This window comes from Cavia porcellus, unplaced genomic scaffold, assembly GCF_034190915.1.
Source record: "Cavia porcellus strain 051 isolate PalLab524CR breed Dunkin Hartley unplaced genomic scaffold, mCavPor4.1 scaffold_4, whole genome shotgun sequence".
Lineage (NCBI taxonomy): Eukaryota > Metazoa > Chordata > Mammalia > Rodentia > Caviidae > Cavia > Cavia porcellus.
In genome coordinates this window covers 82779613-82793147 of record NW_026947487.1, presented here as the reverse complement: position 1 = coordinate 82793147, position 13535 = coordinate 82779613, and the positions used below count along the sequence as shown (strand labels likewise).

Here is a 13535-nt window from a genome sequence, read left to right as displayed (position 1 = left end):
AAGAACAATCATCTAACCTCATGCCCCAAATATAAAGAATTAAAAGGCCTAGTTTTTTTCACCTTAATTATTAAGTCAGATATGGCAAGATCATGGAAAGAGGTTTAGGACAATATTGAAATCAATAACTTAGAGTCAGAATGAGGATCTGAATTCCAACTCAACACTTCTTAACCCTGTTGTTGCTGAGCATGTTATTTAAATTTGCTCTGTCTGAGTCACCCCATGTCTAAACTAGGGAAGACAATGTTTTCTGACTCATTTAACTGTTGTGAAAATGAAATGGGTTGTTGTTTCTAAAGCACTCAAAATAGGGCCTATGTAGTAGTAAGTTTCTATTGCTGGGATAAAATACAACTCAAAAAAGATAAGGTTTATTTGGGTTCAGTTTCAAAGGTTCCAGTTCCTGGTCAACTGGCTCTAAGGTAAAAACACTGTGGCAAAATGGCACAGCAGTGAAATTCTCTCACCACAAGGCAGTCAGACAGGGGAGAAGTTTGGAGTTCAAAAAGAAATGTATCCTTCAGAGACATGTCTGTGAGTGACTTCTGTCCTCTAAGGAGGTTATTCCTACTAACAGTGAACTCAGCTAATAAACTCATCAGTGGCTTAGTTCACTGATGAATATAGTTTACCAATGTTCTAATAACCTCCCTAAAACCCCATTTCTGTTATTCTTCCATCTTTAGACTTTTAGGAGGAGATTTTAGGTCTAAATCAAATAGTAGATGTGGATTAAAGGGAAATGTTGCATTTCTAACAAGCTGCAAGATCATGATGCTGTTTCAGAACCATGACACACTTTGAGAAGAAAAGTGCTTTTCCCTCTTCCCCACAGAAGGTTCTTCAGAGGAGGAGGTCAACCTCAACAAGATGGTGATAGGATTTTGGACCTATTTTACTTGGAATGGTTGAGGCTGGTGGCAGAAGGGAAGCAGCAATGCTTCCTGGTGAGATGAGGTGTGGCATACTATTGAATGGTGAGATGAGGTGTGGCATACTATTGAAAAGCAGTAGTTTTGAGTCTTTGATTGTTCAAGATGTGTGACCTGTGACAACAGCATTGTGACAGTGAACTCACTGGTTCTCTCAGGAAATGGAACACTTCACATATCTATGCCATTCTCTTGGCATAGATGAACCAAGGGATACCTACAATCTCAGAGGGTTGGTTGTTGGAACCACACAGCAGCTTTGGGTGAGTTCTCTTTGATTCTGTTCTCAGGAACTCCCCATGAAGAAGGACTGCCCCACTGGCCGGAGTACAGCCAGGAAGAGGAAAGGTACTTGGAGACTGGTGCCATCATCCAGGCTATCCAGAAGTTGAAAGACAAAAGAATGACTTTCTGTACTGAGCTCAGAGGCAGGGAAGCAGAAAAAATTTACCTCAGAGAGAACACAGCTCTGGAAAAGGGTTTCAGTGAACCCCATGAATATTAAGGGGTTAGAGTAGGGCTATTCTAAACAATGCTTTTGTGAACCAAGGAGAAATTTTACTGTAGATGCTAGAGAATTATATGGAGGTAGTGAGTAGAGGCCGGGTATGGGTAATGTCTGTTCTTGCAGCCTCAGTGTTGAAAATAAATAAACTTTTGGACATAAAATTTGTATATGACTTAGGTTGGAGGGGATTCCATCCTTCTCTGAGAAAGAAGAATAAAGAGAAGGTACCAGGAAAGGACAGTGCTTCTGTAAAGATGGTTTGGTAAATGATTATCCTGATATTTAAGGAAAAAAATCACATTGGAAGAGAGATGGGACAAGAACATTGGTTTACCTTCCAGGGCTGGGGATTTAGCTTAGCAGCATAAGCACCTGCCTTGCAAGCAGCCAGTCATGAGTTCGATCCCTGGTACCGATAAAAAAAAAAAAGATTTAAAAAGAAAAAAAAGAATATTGGTTTACCTTCCACTTGCTTGTAGGAGATGTCACCTTGCACATGAAGAGAGTAATTCCAGAGTTTACCCAATTGCTGGAGACCAAGGATGGTCAATTGTGATAATACAGAATCTCTGGGAATCACAGACTCAAGAAGAAATTTATATTGACACAGACTTCTCTGTGAACCTCTACCAGCTCTCTTGAGAGAGACTGGAGGCAGGTTTTAACACTAGAGAAATACTACCTCTAAGTATGTGGGCATGATTTCTAACTCAGTTTCCTTTTTTCTTCTTAACCATATACTTCAATCATTGAGAAAAAAGAAATGCAATAAGTGCTTTATCTCAGGACCCTGAATATTAACTACTAAGGCTTAAGGAAAATAAAAATGTAAAACTATGCCTTTGGGAGAGAGATCTAGAACTGCCATTGGTTGGGATCATTTAGAGATCTTTTACTGCCGAGGAATAGTAAGATCAATGAGAAATCACCATCTCTAAGACGAAAGAATACAGGACCCTCAAAGTTGAAACTAGACAAGAAAAATTAGGTGAAACCAAACTGAATGCCAGTTTTGAGTTAGCAGATACTGGATATTAGTTACCGGAATTGTGGTAGGTGGAGAGCAAAAATGTACAGACATTTTATTTTAAAACTTTTTAAAACATTTTATTTGTACATGTTTGCAGTTTGCAATTGTCTTAGAGAATGGCCACATAGATAAGCCCTTAGCCAGACTCAAGAAAGAGAGAAAAGATTCACGTCAATACAATTAGAAATGAAAATGGTGAAATCCCAACAAGGGCTGTTGAAATGCAGAGATATTTTCTTAGGGACAAGTATAAAACTGAAGGTGGAACAGGATATTAAGAAAATACTTCAGAACCAGAAACAAGCACTAAAATAAGCATAATTACAGTGCAAAACTTGAATAATTTTTTATGAAATCAAGATATTAAGATAGAGCAACAACAAAACCCAACCCCTGCTCTCCTCCTATAGTAAATTGATTGAACTTCTCCAACTCTTTCACTATCAGCTTAACAGAAGACAAAGCACACCCATTTTTACTCTTAAATATTATATATTTCAGTTTCTAATATCCTACAAATTATGTCACTATCAAATACATAGTTGCAAGTAAAGAAAAAGAAAACCTCATTAATTATCTCTACCGTGATCAATAGAACTAGATTCAAAGACGACCTAGTTGTTAGTTCTACCAGACTAAAAGAGACATCCTAGGTGTTAGTGCTAATGGGCTTCCACATTGTTGCTTGTTTGCTTTGGCTTTGTTTTGTTTTTATAGTTATTTTTATTAGTGTATGTTAGCCGACAGACTAGTGTGTTTCCTTTTGGCATATTTGTGCATTCATGTAACATTCTTTAATCATCACCATCCATCACTTTTACCTCTTTTGTCTCCCATTCCCTTATTGTCCTCCTCTTGTCTAGTAGTCTCACTTCTACTTTCACATCATCTCTCTTTAAATTTTTTAATGAATTTCTCACATGAGAATAAACATGTGAGATTTGATGATCTGAGTCTGGCTTGTTTCACTTAATGTGCTAATCTCCAGTCTTATCATTTTCCAGAAAGTGATATGATATCATTTTGACTGAAGAATACTCTACCTTCTTTTAATGCCAAATTTCCTTTATCAACCGATCAACTGATGGGCTGTTTTCATAGTGTAGCTGTTGCAAATTGTGCTGCAATACATACCACTGTGTTATACTGACTTCAATTATTTTAATAATACACCTAGAGTGATGTAGCTGCATCAAATGGTAGGTCTATTTTTAGCTGCTTGAGAAATCTTCATGGTGATTTCCTTACTAAATGTACTAATTTACAGTCTCATCAGCAATGTAGAGTAGTTGTTTTTTCCTTACACCCTTCCTAGTATTTATCATTTCTTTTTATTCTTTTTACAAAAGTTATGACATAAATCTATTTCTCACACAAAATAGGTGAAGAGATATGTATATAACAAAAATAAAGTTATGAAAATCAAACTTCCTTTTTTGGGGGTATTACTGTGATACTATAGATTTACTGGGGATTCATAACACATTTTACACTTGCAAATCTGTAAAACCATGGTTAAGATAGTATAGAAATTTTATATTTTGGTTGAAGCTTTGATATGTGGAAGGCTGCTATATGAAATGAAACAGAAATGATAGAAGTATATTTTACTTTGCATACAAAAATGAAAGCCCAAAACATGGTTTGTTGAAGTAGCTATGGGAGAGGTGATGAATTGTTTTTTGACCAACATTAATTACAGGCATTAATGCAAGAAGCTATGAAATGAAATTATTTAAATATACTTTTAGAAAAGGAAAATCTTAGCAACCAAACATGAATTTTAATTTGGCCTTTTCTACAACTATGCATATCCCAAAATAAATGACTAATACTTTTTACAGAACATAATTCAAACTTTTGTTGGCATTTCTAAATAGTTCTAAGAAATAGTTGAACGAAACATTTAGTATAACAAATCTGAAAGACTTTCAAAATTCTGATTTACGGCATGAAAGGCAATGAGTCTATGTAAAGCCATTACCAGGGATAAAATACACTTTAAAAACATACACATTTATTCTGGAAGCCCCCCTTTTTAGCTATAGCAATTATTTTAATACAATGCACACAAAGGGTGCAGCTGTCTGTTTTTTTTTTTAAATATCCAAGACCAACATCATTATTTCCACACTTAAAAGATTAGTAAAGGCTCTCAGAGACAAGCTTCTCATGTGAAATAAATTCAAGATTTTATAGATAAAAATGATTATTAATAAATTTTAAATTTGGATTTACATTTAAGATAAAAATTAGGACAAGAAACAGATCTGCTTCTTCAGTTTTACAAGGGTAACTTAAGAGACCATAATCATTTTGGGCTCCCTGCAGCACGTGATTTATGCATAAAGGAGATGGAATGCATATCTTTGTATCTTTTTTGTTAAGTTCATTGTCACAATTCAGATACATATAATGATTATATACATCATAGGGAATTTGTGCCTATATATGGTATGTGTCAATTCTTCTTTTTTCCCAATCCCTTCCACTTCCTTCAACCTTTCTTCTCCTTCTTATTTACAAAGTTTTGTTTCCATTTCATCCTTCTTTAATCATTTGTTTTTTTCCCTACTTTCCTTTCCCCTATGCCATTCTTACTAATTGTAAGTTTTCACACAAGAGAAACAATGTGATATTTTCACATGTGTGACTGATTTATTTTACTTAAAAGTATGGTCTCAAGGTGCATTCATTTACCTAGACATATTGCAAGTTTTTCCTTCCTTATAGCATAGTAGTACTCCATTGTATATAAAAAAGCGTATCCTTTTATCTGCTCCTCAGTTGAAGGACATTTGGGTTGTTTCCAAGATTTAGCCATTACAAATTCGGTTGCTATAAACATGAGTGCACACACATCACTGTGGTATGATGTTTTGCCAGAAGGGCAATACTTGAGTCAAATGGAACTTCTAATCTTACTTTTTTTGAGGATTCAACATATTGATTTCCATAGTGATTGCACCAGTCTACAGTCCCACCAATGGTGGAAAAGGGTTCCTTTTTCTCCACAGCCCCTCTATCATTTGTTATTGACTTACTTTTTGATACTAGCCATTCTTTCTGGAGTGAGATGAAATATTAGTGTTGTTTTAATTTGAACATCTCACTTTAATTCTATAACCTGAACAGCTATTTTGAAGATGACAATGTGTAACTTATCAACCGGCAATTTCTTACCTTTTGTTTGTCTGTAATTTTGTATTATTTCTACCCTTTTTTAAAATCTCCATGTATTTTTTTTTCATTTCCTTTTCTTTAAATAAAATAAAAAAATGATCAGTGAGGTTGAATATGTTTTCATATACTTGTTGATTGTATTTCTTTCTCTGAGAAGTGGTTATTCATCTCAGGTGCCTGTTTTTAGATTAGGTCATTGAATTTGGAAGTCTGATTTTTTTCAGTTCTCTGTTATGTTTTAGATAGTGATCCCTTGTCTGAGGGATAGCTGGGTAAATTTTCCCCCACTTTGTAGGTTATTTTTTCACCTTATTGGTGTGCAAAAGCTTTTTAATAGGGTTAGATCCCAGTTGTTGATTGTATGATTTCCGGTGTGATCAGGGTTTTGTTCATGAAATCTTTGTCTATATCTATGTCTTCAAGAGTTCACCTGTTCTTTCTTTCAGTAGACTCAGTGTTTCTATTTTAATATTTGTATCTTGAAACATTTTAGTTTTGGTGCGTGGTGATAGACATGGGTCTAGTTTTAGTCCTTAGCAGGTGGCAAGCCACTTTTTCCTGCACCATTTATTGAAGAGAGTTTCTTTCAGTGAACACATTAGACCCCTTTGTCAAAGATAAGGTGGATGAGTGTGTTTGTAGTTGTTTCTGGATTTTCTTATCTGTCCTATGGATCCTCAGCTCTCTTTATCCTCAGTACCATGCAGGGTTTTTTTAAAATCATAGTAGCTTTACAGCATAATTTCAAGTCAGTGATTGTGATGGTCCCTGCGTTATCTTTGTTGTTTAAAATTGTTTTTGCTATTATAGGTCTATTCTAGTTCCAAATGAATTTTGGGATTTTTTTTTTCTATTATTCTGTGAGGTATACTAATGGTATTTTGACTGGAATTGCATTAAGTCTGTACAACAATTTTGGAATATGGTCACTTTCACCATGTTGGTTTTTCCTATTGATGAGCAAAGGATACATTTCTATTTTCTGATATTCCTTTCAACCTCCTTTGTCAGAATACAATAATTATTGATGTAGCTCTTTCATTTCCTTTGTTAGATTGGTTTCCAAGTATTGCAATTTTTGGTGCTATTTTGAAAGGTGTTTTTTCCTTAATTTCCCTCTCAGAGTGATGTTGTTTGTGCATAGGAATGCCATTTATTTTTGAGCATTGATTTCATATTCAGCTATGTTACTGAATTAGATGTAATTATCAAATGTAAAATCTTTTGGTGGATTTTTAAAGCACTTCTATGTGGAGTATCATGTCATCTGCAAATAATGATAATTTAACTTTTTCATTTCTTATCTTCCCAATTTTCTCTCTCCTATCTAATTGCTCTGGCTAATTTTTCCAGAATTATAGTGAATAAGAGTGGTGACAGTGGGTATCCTTGTGTTCTTTCTGATTTTTGAGTGAAAGATTTCAGTTTTTGTTTGTTTAGTATGATGTTGGTTTGATATAGGTGTCTTTTATTAGATTGGAATAAAGACCATCTATTCCAATTTTCTGTAGGTTTTTGTTTTCATGAATGTGTATTGGACTTTGTAAAACTCTTTTGCTGCATCTATTAAAATGATTATGTGATTTTTACCTTTGCCTTTGTTGATTTGGTGTATTACATTTATTGATTTGTGTAAATTGAACCATCCCTGCCTTTCTCGGTCATACAGAATAATCTATTCAATTATTTGCTGCATTCTGTTTGCCAGCATCTTGTTGAAGAGTTCTATGTTAATTAGGGAGATTTCCCTGTAGCTCTCTTTTTCAATTGGGGTTTTCTCTGATTTTTTTTATCAGTATAATACATACCTCCAGGAAGAACTTTGAGAGTATTGCTTTCCTTTCAATTTATTAAAGGGTTTAAAGAGTATTGACATTAGATCTTAGATGGCTTTATCGCTAATATCAAGGATTTCCCTGGAAATGTCTCTTCCTCAGAGATGTCTTCAAGGTGTAGGTAGTTCTTGGCCTTTGTGTTTATCCTAAGATTTTGCCTTCCCAGTTTATTGAGTATGAGAAGTTGCTATCTCAGTACCCCACTTTGGTACTGGGTTGTGGTGATGGTTATTACCTGATACACTCATAGTGTTGTCATACACAGAAGACATCCTAGCTAAAGTAGTACAATTAGCAACAATAATGGTATCAAATACCATCTAGCACCTGATAAGCTGTGATAACTTAATTTGGTACCTCAAAGTACAGAAGCAATCTCTACAGTTATATAACAAAATCCAGCATATATCAGGAATGTATATGAAACAAATTTTCTCTTAGTAGATTAATTTTATACTGATCAGGGGATGTTTATGAGGCATAATGAATTAAACAGCAGATGAGTGAGAAACAAATAAAGTAGAAGCAAGGCTGTAAGACCAAGGATGGTCATTCATGGTTAGGGAAATTGGAGGGGACACAGGAGAGAAAGAATAAAAGAGAAAGCAAAAGAATACTGGAACAACCAGAAAGAGAGGAGACTGTGTTCACTCATGTGAAAGTATTATAAAGTGAAGAGATATTGTTGAGGGAACAGAGAAGACAAATAGAGCAAAACAAAAACTTAAGATACGTAAATAGTAAAGAACAATAAAAAAGAAATGAACAAAAATAAATCACTGCAACCAGATTATTAAAGGAAAACCAGTCAAACAAAGAAAAATAAAAATAGTAAAATTGCCCTGGTGTCCACAGTTGTGTGGTAGTGTCCAAGTTGGATCCCAGAAGTGTACTATGCAACCCTTCCAAGTTGTAAAAGGATTTGTTCTGGGCATGAGGCTGATATTGGCCTCTAGATGTGGGGCCTGGGGTGGTTTTTAACTGACAGTTTTGGTGTTCATTTCTCCTACTGCAATCTGCTCTATGGAACTCTTCCCGTTGCAGTAGTGCCCTTGCATAGGGAAAGCCAGTGGGTTGCTCCTGGACCTGTGTACGTTTGACTCCATCTGAATCTAACACAGCTTCTTCTTTTCCAGACTACTGGCTCCTTTTACCTGTTGATCGTAGGATAGGAGGAGCACTTTTGATCTTCTGCAGGACAAGGCTGCTTGGTGCTTGACTGCTTGTTCTGCAGGGCCAAGGTGGTCTTTGAAGCAGAGTCTGGTTGGTTCCAGATCCTACATCTCAGGAGAATTCTCTCTCATCTGATTTCCAGCTGTCAGCAGTCCACTGTGACTGAAAGGCTCTTCTTTCCTTCTTCCACCTAAACTTTGGCAGTGAAGCAACCCAGGACAGTTTTGCTGCTGGGGTTTGCCTTGAATCTCTCACCTCACTCGCCAACTGCTGCCTCTGTGGGACTTCTCCAGAAACACTATCCTGCCATGTTTTGGGGCTGCTCCACTGGAGCTTGGAGGATGAGCTGTTCTGGATCTGTTCTCCTGGGGTGAAGTGTGCACTGGGTACCTTTTTATTCTTAAAGCTAGCCAGTCTGACTAGGGAAGAAGTAATCTCAAAGTAGTTTTAATTTGCATTTCCCTGATATCTAAAGATGCTGATAACTTTTAAAATATTATTTCTGGTCATTTGCTTTTTTTAAAGGTATATGTTCATTTGCCCTATTTATTGATTGAATTTTTAACTTGGGTGTTGATTTTTTGTGTTTTTAAAAAATGTGTTCTGGATAATCAACTTCCAACGGAAGAGTAGTTGGTGAAGATTTTTCTCCCATTTTGTATGCTATCTTTTTAATTGTTTTCCTTTGCTTTGGGGAAGCTCTACTATACTTCCATTTGTTAATTCTTGCTGTTATCTCCTGTGTTATTGGAGTCTCTTTAGGAAATCTTTGCGTACTATTCAGTTAGATTGTCATAGAATGTGAATATCAACACTTGCCTGCTAATTTGAAGACTATTGCAAAAAGGAGATTTTCATTAATATCTTTTTGTTGCTACTTTTTCTTTTCTTCTTGATGTTATCTATATAATTATTTTTCTTATTCCCTTCTCTCACATTCTAACTTTTCTCTTACATTCATTTTTTCTCTTTATGGATTTAAAACATTTGTTTTCACTTTGTATTTCACTCTAGATTTTTTTGTTTTTGTTTACAATGTTGGTAGTGTTGGTTATTTTTATTTGATTATTACTTTATTTCTTCACCTGATCTGTTTCTCTTTTCTTATTTTCACCTTTCCTCTTTGAGATGCTAGGGACTGAATGTGACACTTCAATCACCTTGAGTGTTCACATTTTGAGCTACACTCCCAGTATATCTGAGTGGTATTGCACCTTGCTCCAAACATGATCTGCCTCTTGAATCTTGGCAGGATAGTCACTGTATGAAATGATCAGGGTGCTCCGATGATATCCTTTCCTAAATCAGACATAGAAATGGGGGGTGGTGCTATGAAATCCATCTGAACACTTACTTCTCTAAAGAACAAACACAAATAACATAAATTTTGTGGGCTCTACATCTATAAGGAGTTGCAGCATTGTTTGTTCCCATAAGTTATCAGATCATACATTGCTGAAAATATTCAAGCTATACATCATAGGTCGTGATATCAGCCTTGTCACTCTCCATGAAAGAACTGCAACTACATTATTGCCTGATCAGAGGATAAAAGGTCCTGGCCTTGTAGCAGAATCTTTTCAATATCAATAGTCTTAACCCCTACTACCTTATAGGACCTTTCATTCTAACTTCATACCCCACATAATATGATGTCTAAGCCACATCCACTTTTATTTTGTACTGGGAATCGAACTTATGCTTGCCAGGAAAATACTGTGCCACTGAGCTATATCCCTGGCCCCTCCTCCCACTTTGAACTATTAGAAGGATTGCAGCCTTAAAAGATCTAAAGTGAAATTTGGTCCCTTATTCTGTAATACATGACATTGCATTAAAAGCCATTTATAATAGTCAAATAAGCTCAAGGGAAGCTACACTACCAAGACCAAACCAAATGAATTTACACTCAACACTACATAACAAGTGAACCTCCTATTGTCAAGAGAAAAATGCTTACTGAAAATTCCCCCTTACCAAAATTAAAGAGAGCCATTTCAACAGCTGTGAAAATCTCAGCATAGAAGCACAACTTCCCAGCTTGTTCTTAGGACCAAAGTTTTCCACACTGCTTTCCTTTGAGAAGATCAAAGTTCACTGAAGTTAAAGTATTATAAGGAGAAGATCTTACATAAGAAGGTATTGGATGAAAAAAAAAAAAGCTGTTGGATGAATTGAAGCCTGTTTGTAATCTGAGAGTTGGGTGTGGACTATTCAAATAGCAGGAGATAAACTGAGTAGATGTGGTTTGCAGATTTTAAGGGGTGCCAGGTGAGGTCTTTGGAAGAGAAAAACCTTTTTGCTTTTCTTTCTATTTTTTTTTTTTTTGTCATTTAAGACTATTTAATTAGATTGTGTGGGTGGGACTCTGGGACAGATCTCCAGCTCTCAAGCAAGACACACATTCCCTTGGAACAGAAAAGAAAGCACATAGGCCCTTGGCTGCTATCCCTCCCTCCATGATGTGGTTTTATGTTCTGGTCTCTGTCTCACTCACTGCTTGCACATCTTGGGGTAAGTGCTTCTGAAATATAATCAAAGGGCGCTGGGGAATGCATATTTACTAGTCCTGATTCTGGACCAAACATGTTGGAGCTGTGCACAAAAGAAACATTAGTCTGGATACCACAGTTGTGGTATCCACCTTCTTGAATAGAGTGTGGAGGTAGAATCAACCTATCTAGGAGGAAACTCTAACCTAAGATCCAGTTACAGGCAATAGACATAAAAGGGCCAGGAAATAACTTTAAAGTTCACATAGAGAAAGTAATTAAGTATATTTTCCCATTGATTCACAGATCTATATGGGTCATGATGGTGGTTTAGTAGAACATTAAATGCATGGACTCAGGAGTCAGAGTGAATGTCTAAATTTCAGTTCAGCAGTTCCAGACTGGGTGCCATTTTGCTATGCTTTGGTTTTTCCATCTCTAAAATATGGTTGACAGTGGTGCCTACTTTTGGGCTACAGTGAGAACAAAACAGATTCTTGTTTCTAAAGCAGTATTGAGGCTGTCCAATCAGAAAAGATGTGAGGAAGGGATAAGAGACTTGATTTAAAATAGAGTGCATTAATAGGAAATTTATCATATGTTAAATCAGACCATGATTCATTGGCCACTGAAAAGGACATTTACATTTCCTAAAGGTCAAGTCACACACTGGGACAGGGAGCACAAGAGAAAAAGCACAGAATCCATCAGGAAGCAGAGGAAGAGGGGGAATTTGAGGAAAGCCTTTCGATATGGACTCAGCAGGAAGGAAGAGAAATGCAGAGAATGTTAGAATTGTATTGCTCGAAATTGGGGGGTAGGGGCTCTGCTAGCTGCCTGGATTTTGGATCTGGGTGACTGAAGCAGGTGCATGTTGGCCCTGGGTCTGAGAACCAGATGTAAGAGGTGGTTGGGGTGTAGCCTATGGATTGGTTGGACCTATGCGAGATAGTACCTCTATGATCAGCAAAGTTTCTAAAGTCAACACATTAGATACAAAAAATAAATCCATGGTGTGTCAGGGCTATAGCAAGGCACCTGAACACACATCCATGCCATTTTATAGATAAAGAAATTCAGACTCAAAGCATGGTGTACTCTGCCAAAGGCAGCTGGAAAATCATGCTTAGGTCTATCTTGGATTCCTGAAGTCAGACCGGGCTCAGACATTAGTGCCCTGAGCATCTAGATTGTATCATCTTTTTGTCAGTGTGACACAGTGAGAGGCGTGGAACTGAGTTATAAGAAGGGACCTATAGGTAGAGTGAAACATTCTATTTTTCCTGGTTACCCTGGACATGCAAACATATTTCCATCTTTAGAATGTCTGTATGCTCTGATTCTAAATCCTGTTTGCTCTTTTGCTCAGTGAGCATATTAACATATGTAAAAAGGCATTTTTGGAAAAGTAATATAAAGAAAATTGTATGGTTGGCAAACACACAGTAAGTGCTCCCCATATGCACACTCCACGTGACATAAATGGTAACTATTTTATCATTCTTGTTTGTCTCTGTTACCCTGTCCAACCATATTTTTTACCTAGGACAGTATGAAGGTTATCACTGGGTTCCATCTAACTCATCTAGTTTAAAGGTCATCATTGATCTAACACAGACCACATCTAGTGATTTGTGTTTAGACTTTATCCTCTCCGATCTCTTTGAAGCACCGAGCACTCCTGCCAATCCCTCCTCCTTCCTGGGCTGCCCTGATGTGGTGCCCTTCTCCTACCTTACTCTGGTATGAGCTCTATCTCAGCTGCAGCTGTCTCTAAACTTTATTTTCAGCTTGTTCTTTTCTCTCACAGGGGTCTGCACTGAATTCATACACACACTCATGATGTGCACCTTCACATTCAAGTGAGTGCCACTGCCTGCCTCTGACCACTTCCTTTCAGTCCTGTGGTGACCTTGTCCTGTGGCATTTTCTTACTAGGATTCACACTGACTTCCTCACTGAATATGTCTGACATGGAGCTTTCATCTTTTACTTGCTCTTTTATCCCCTCCTTTCCCATCTCTAGCTCCCATATCTGGTCAGGGACCAAGACTTCCTTCATAATTCCTCCTTTATGTCTCCATATGTCTTCATAAATATTTTTTCTAATTAAAAAAGGACCAATTTTCAGCACAGAAATCTTTGGCTGGAAAAAGAAACCAGCTGTGTCTCCATCCCTGGACATCTCCAAGAACGTGCATTACAGGAAGTAAGCTTTGGGATGATTAGTAATACTTAGCAAGAAAAAGGAAATTTGCATGGGATCATTAGCAACCCTGTTTGTTTGTAACATTGTTGCCCATAGTTTTCAGGATTACTGGCTTCTGGTTTGTTAAAACAAATCTTATTCTTTTTTTTTTTTGCTGGTTATGCAATTTT

The 13535-nt window shown here is 36.7% G+C and overlaps 1 protein-coding gene across 1 annotated transcript in view; it reads left to right on the top strand.

The window, feature by feature from the left end:
• Positions 1-10898: 10898 nt before the first annotated feature.
• LOC100717473 (liver carboxylesterase 1-like) overlaps positions 10899-13535 on the top strand; it is a 29335-nt gene continuing 26698 nt past the window's right edge. Inside the window, 1 exon segment of the mRNA XM_003471972.4 lies at positions 10899-11178. Coding sequence (XP_003472020.4) covers positions 11124-11178 — 55 coding nt within the window. The 5' untranslated portion in view covers positions 10899-11123.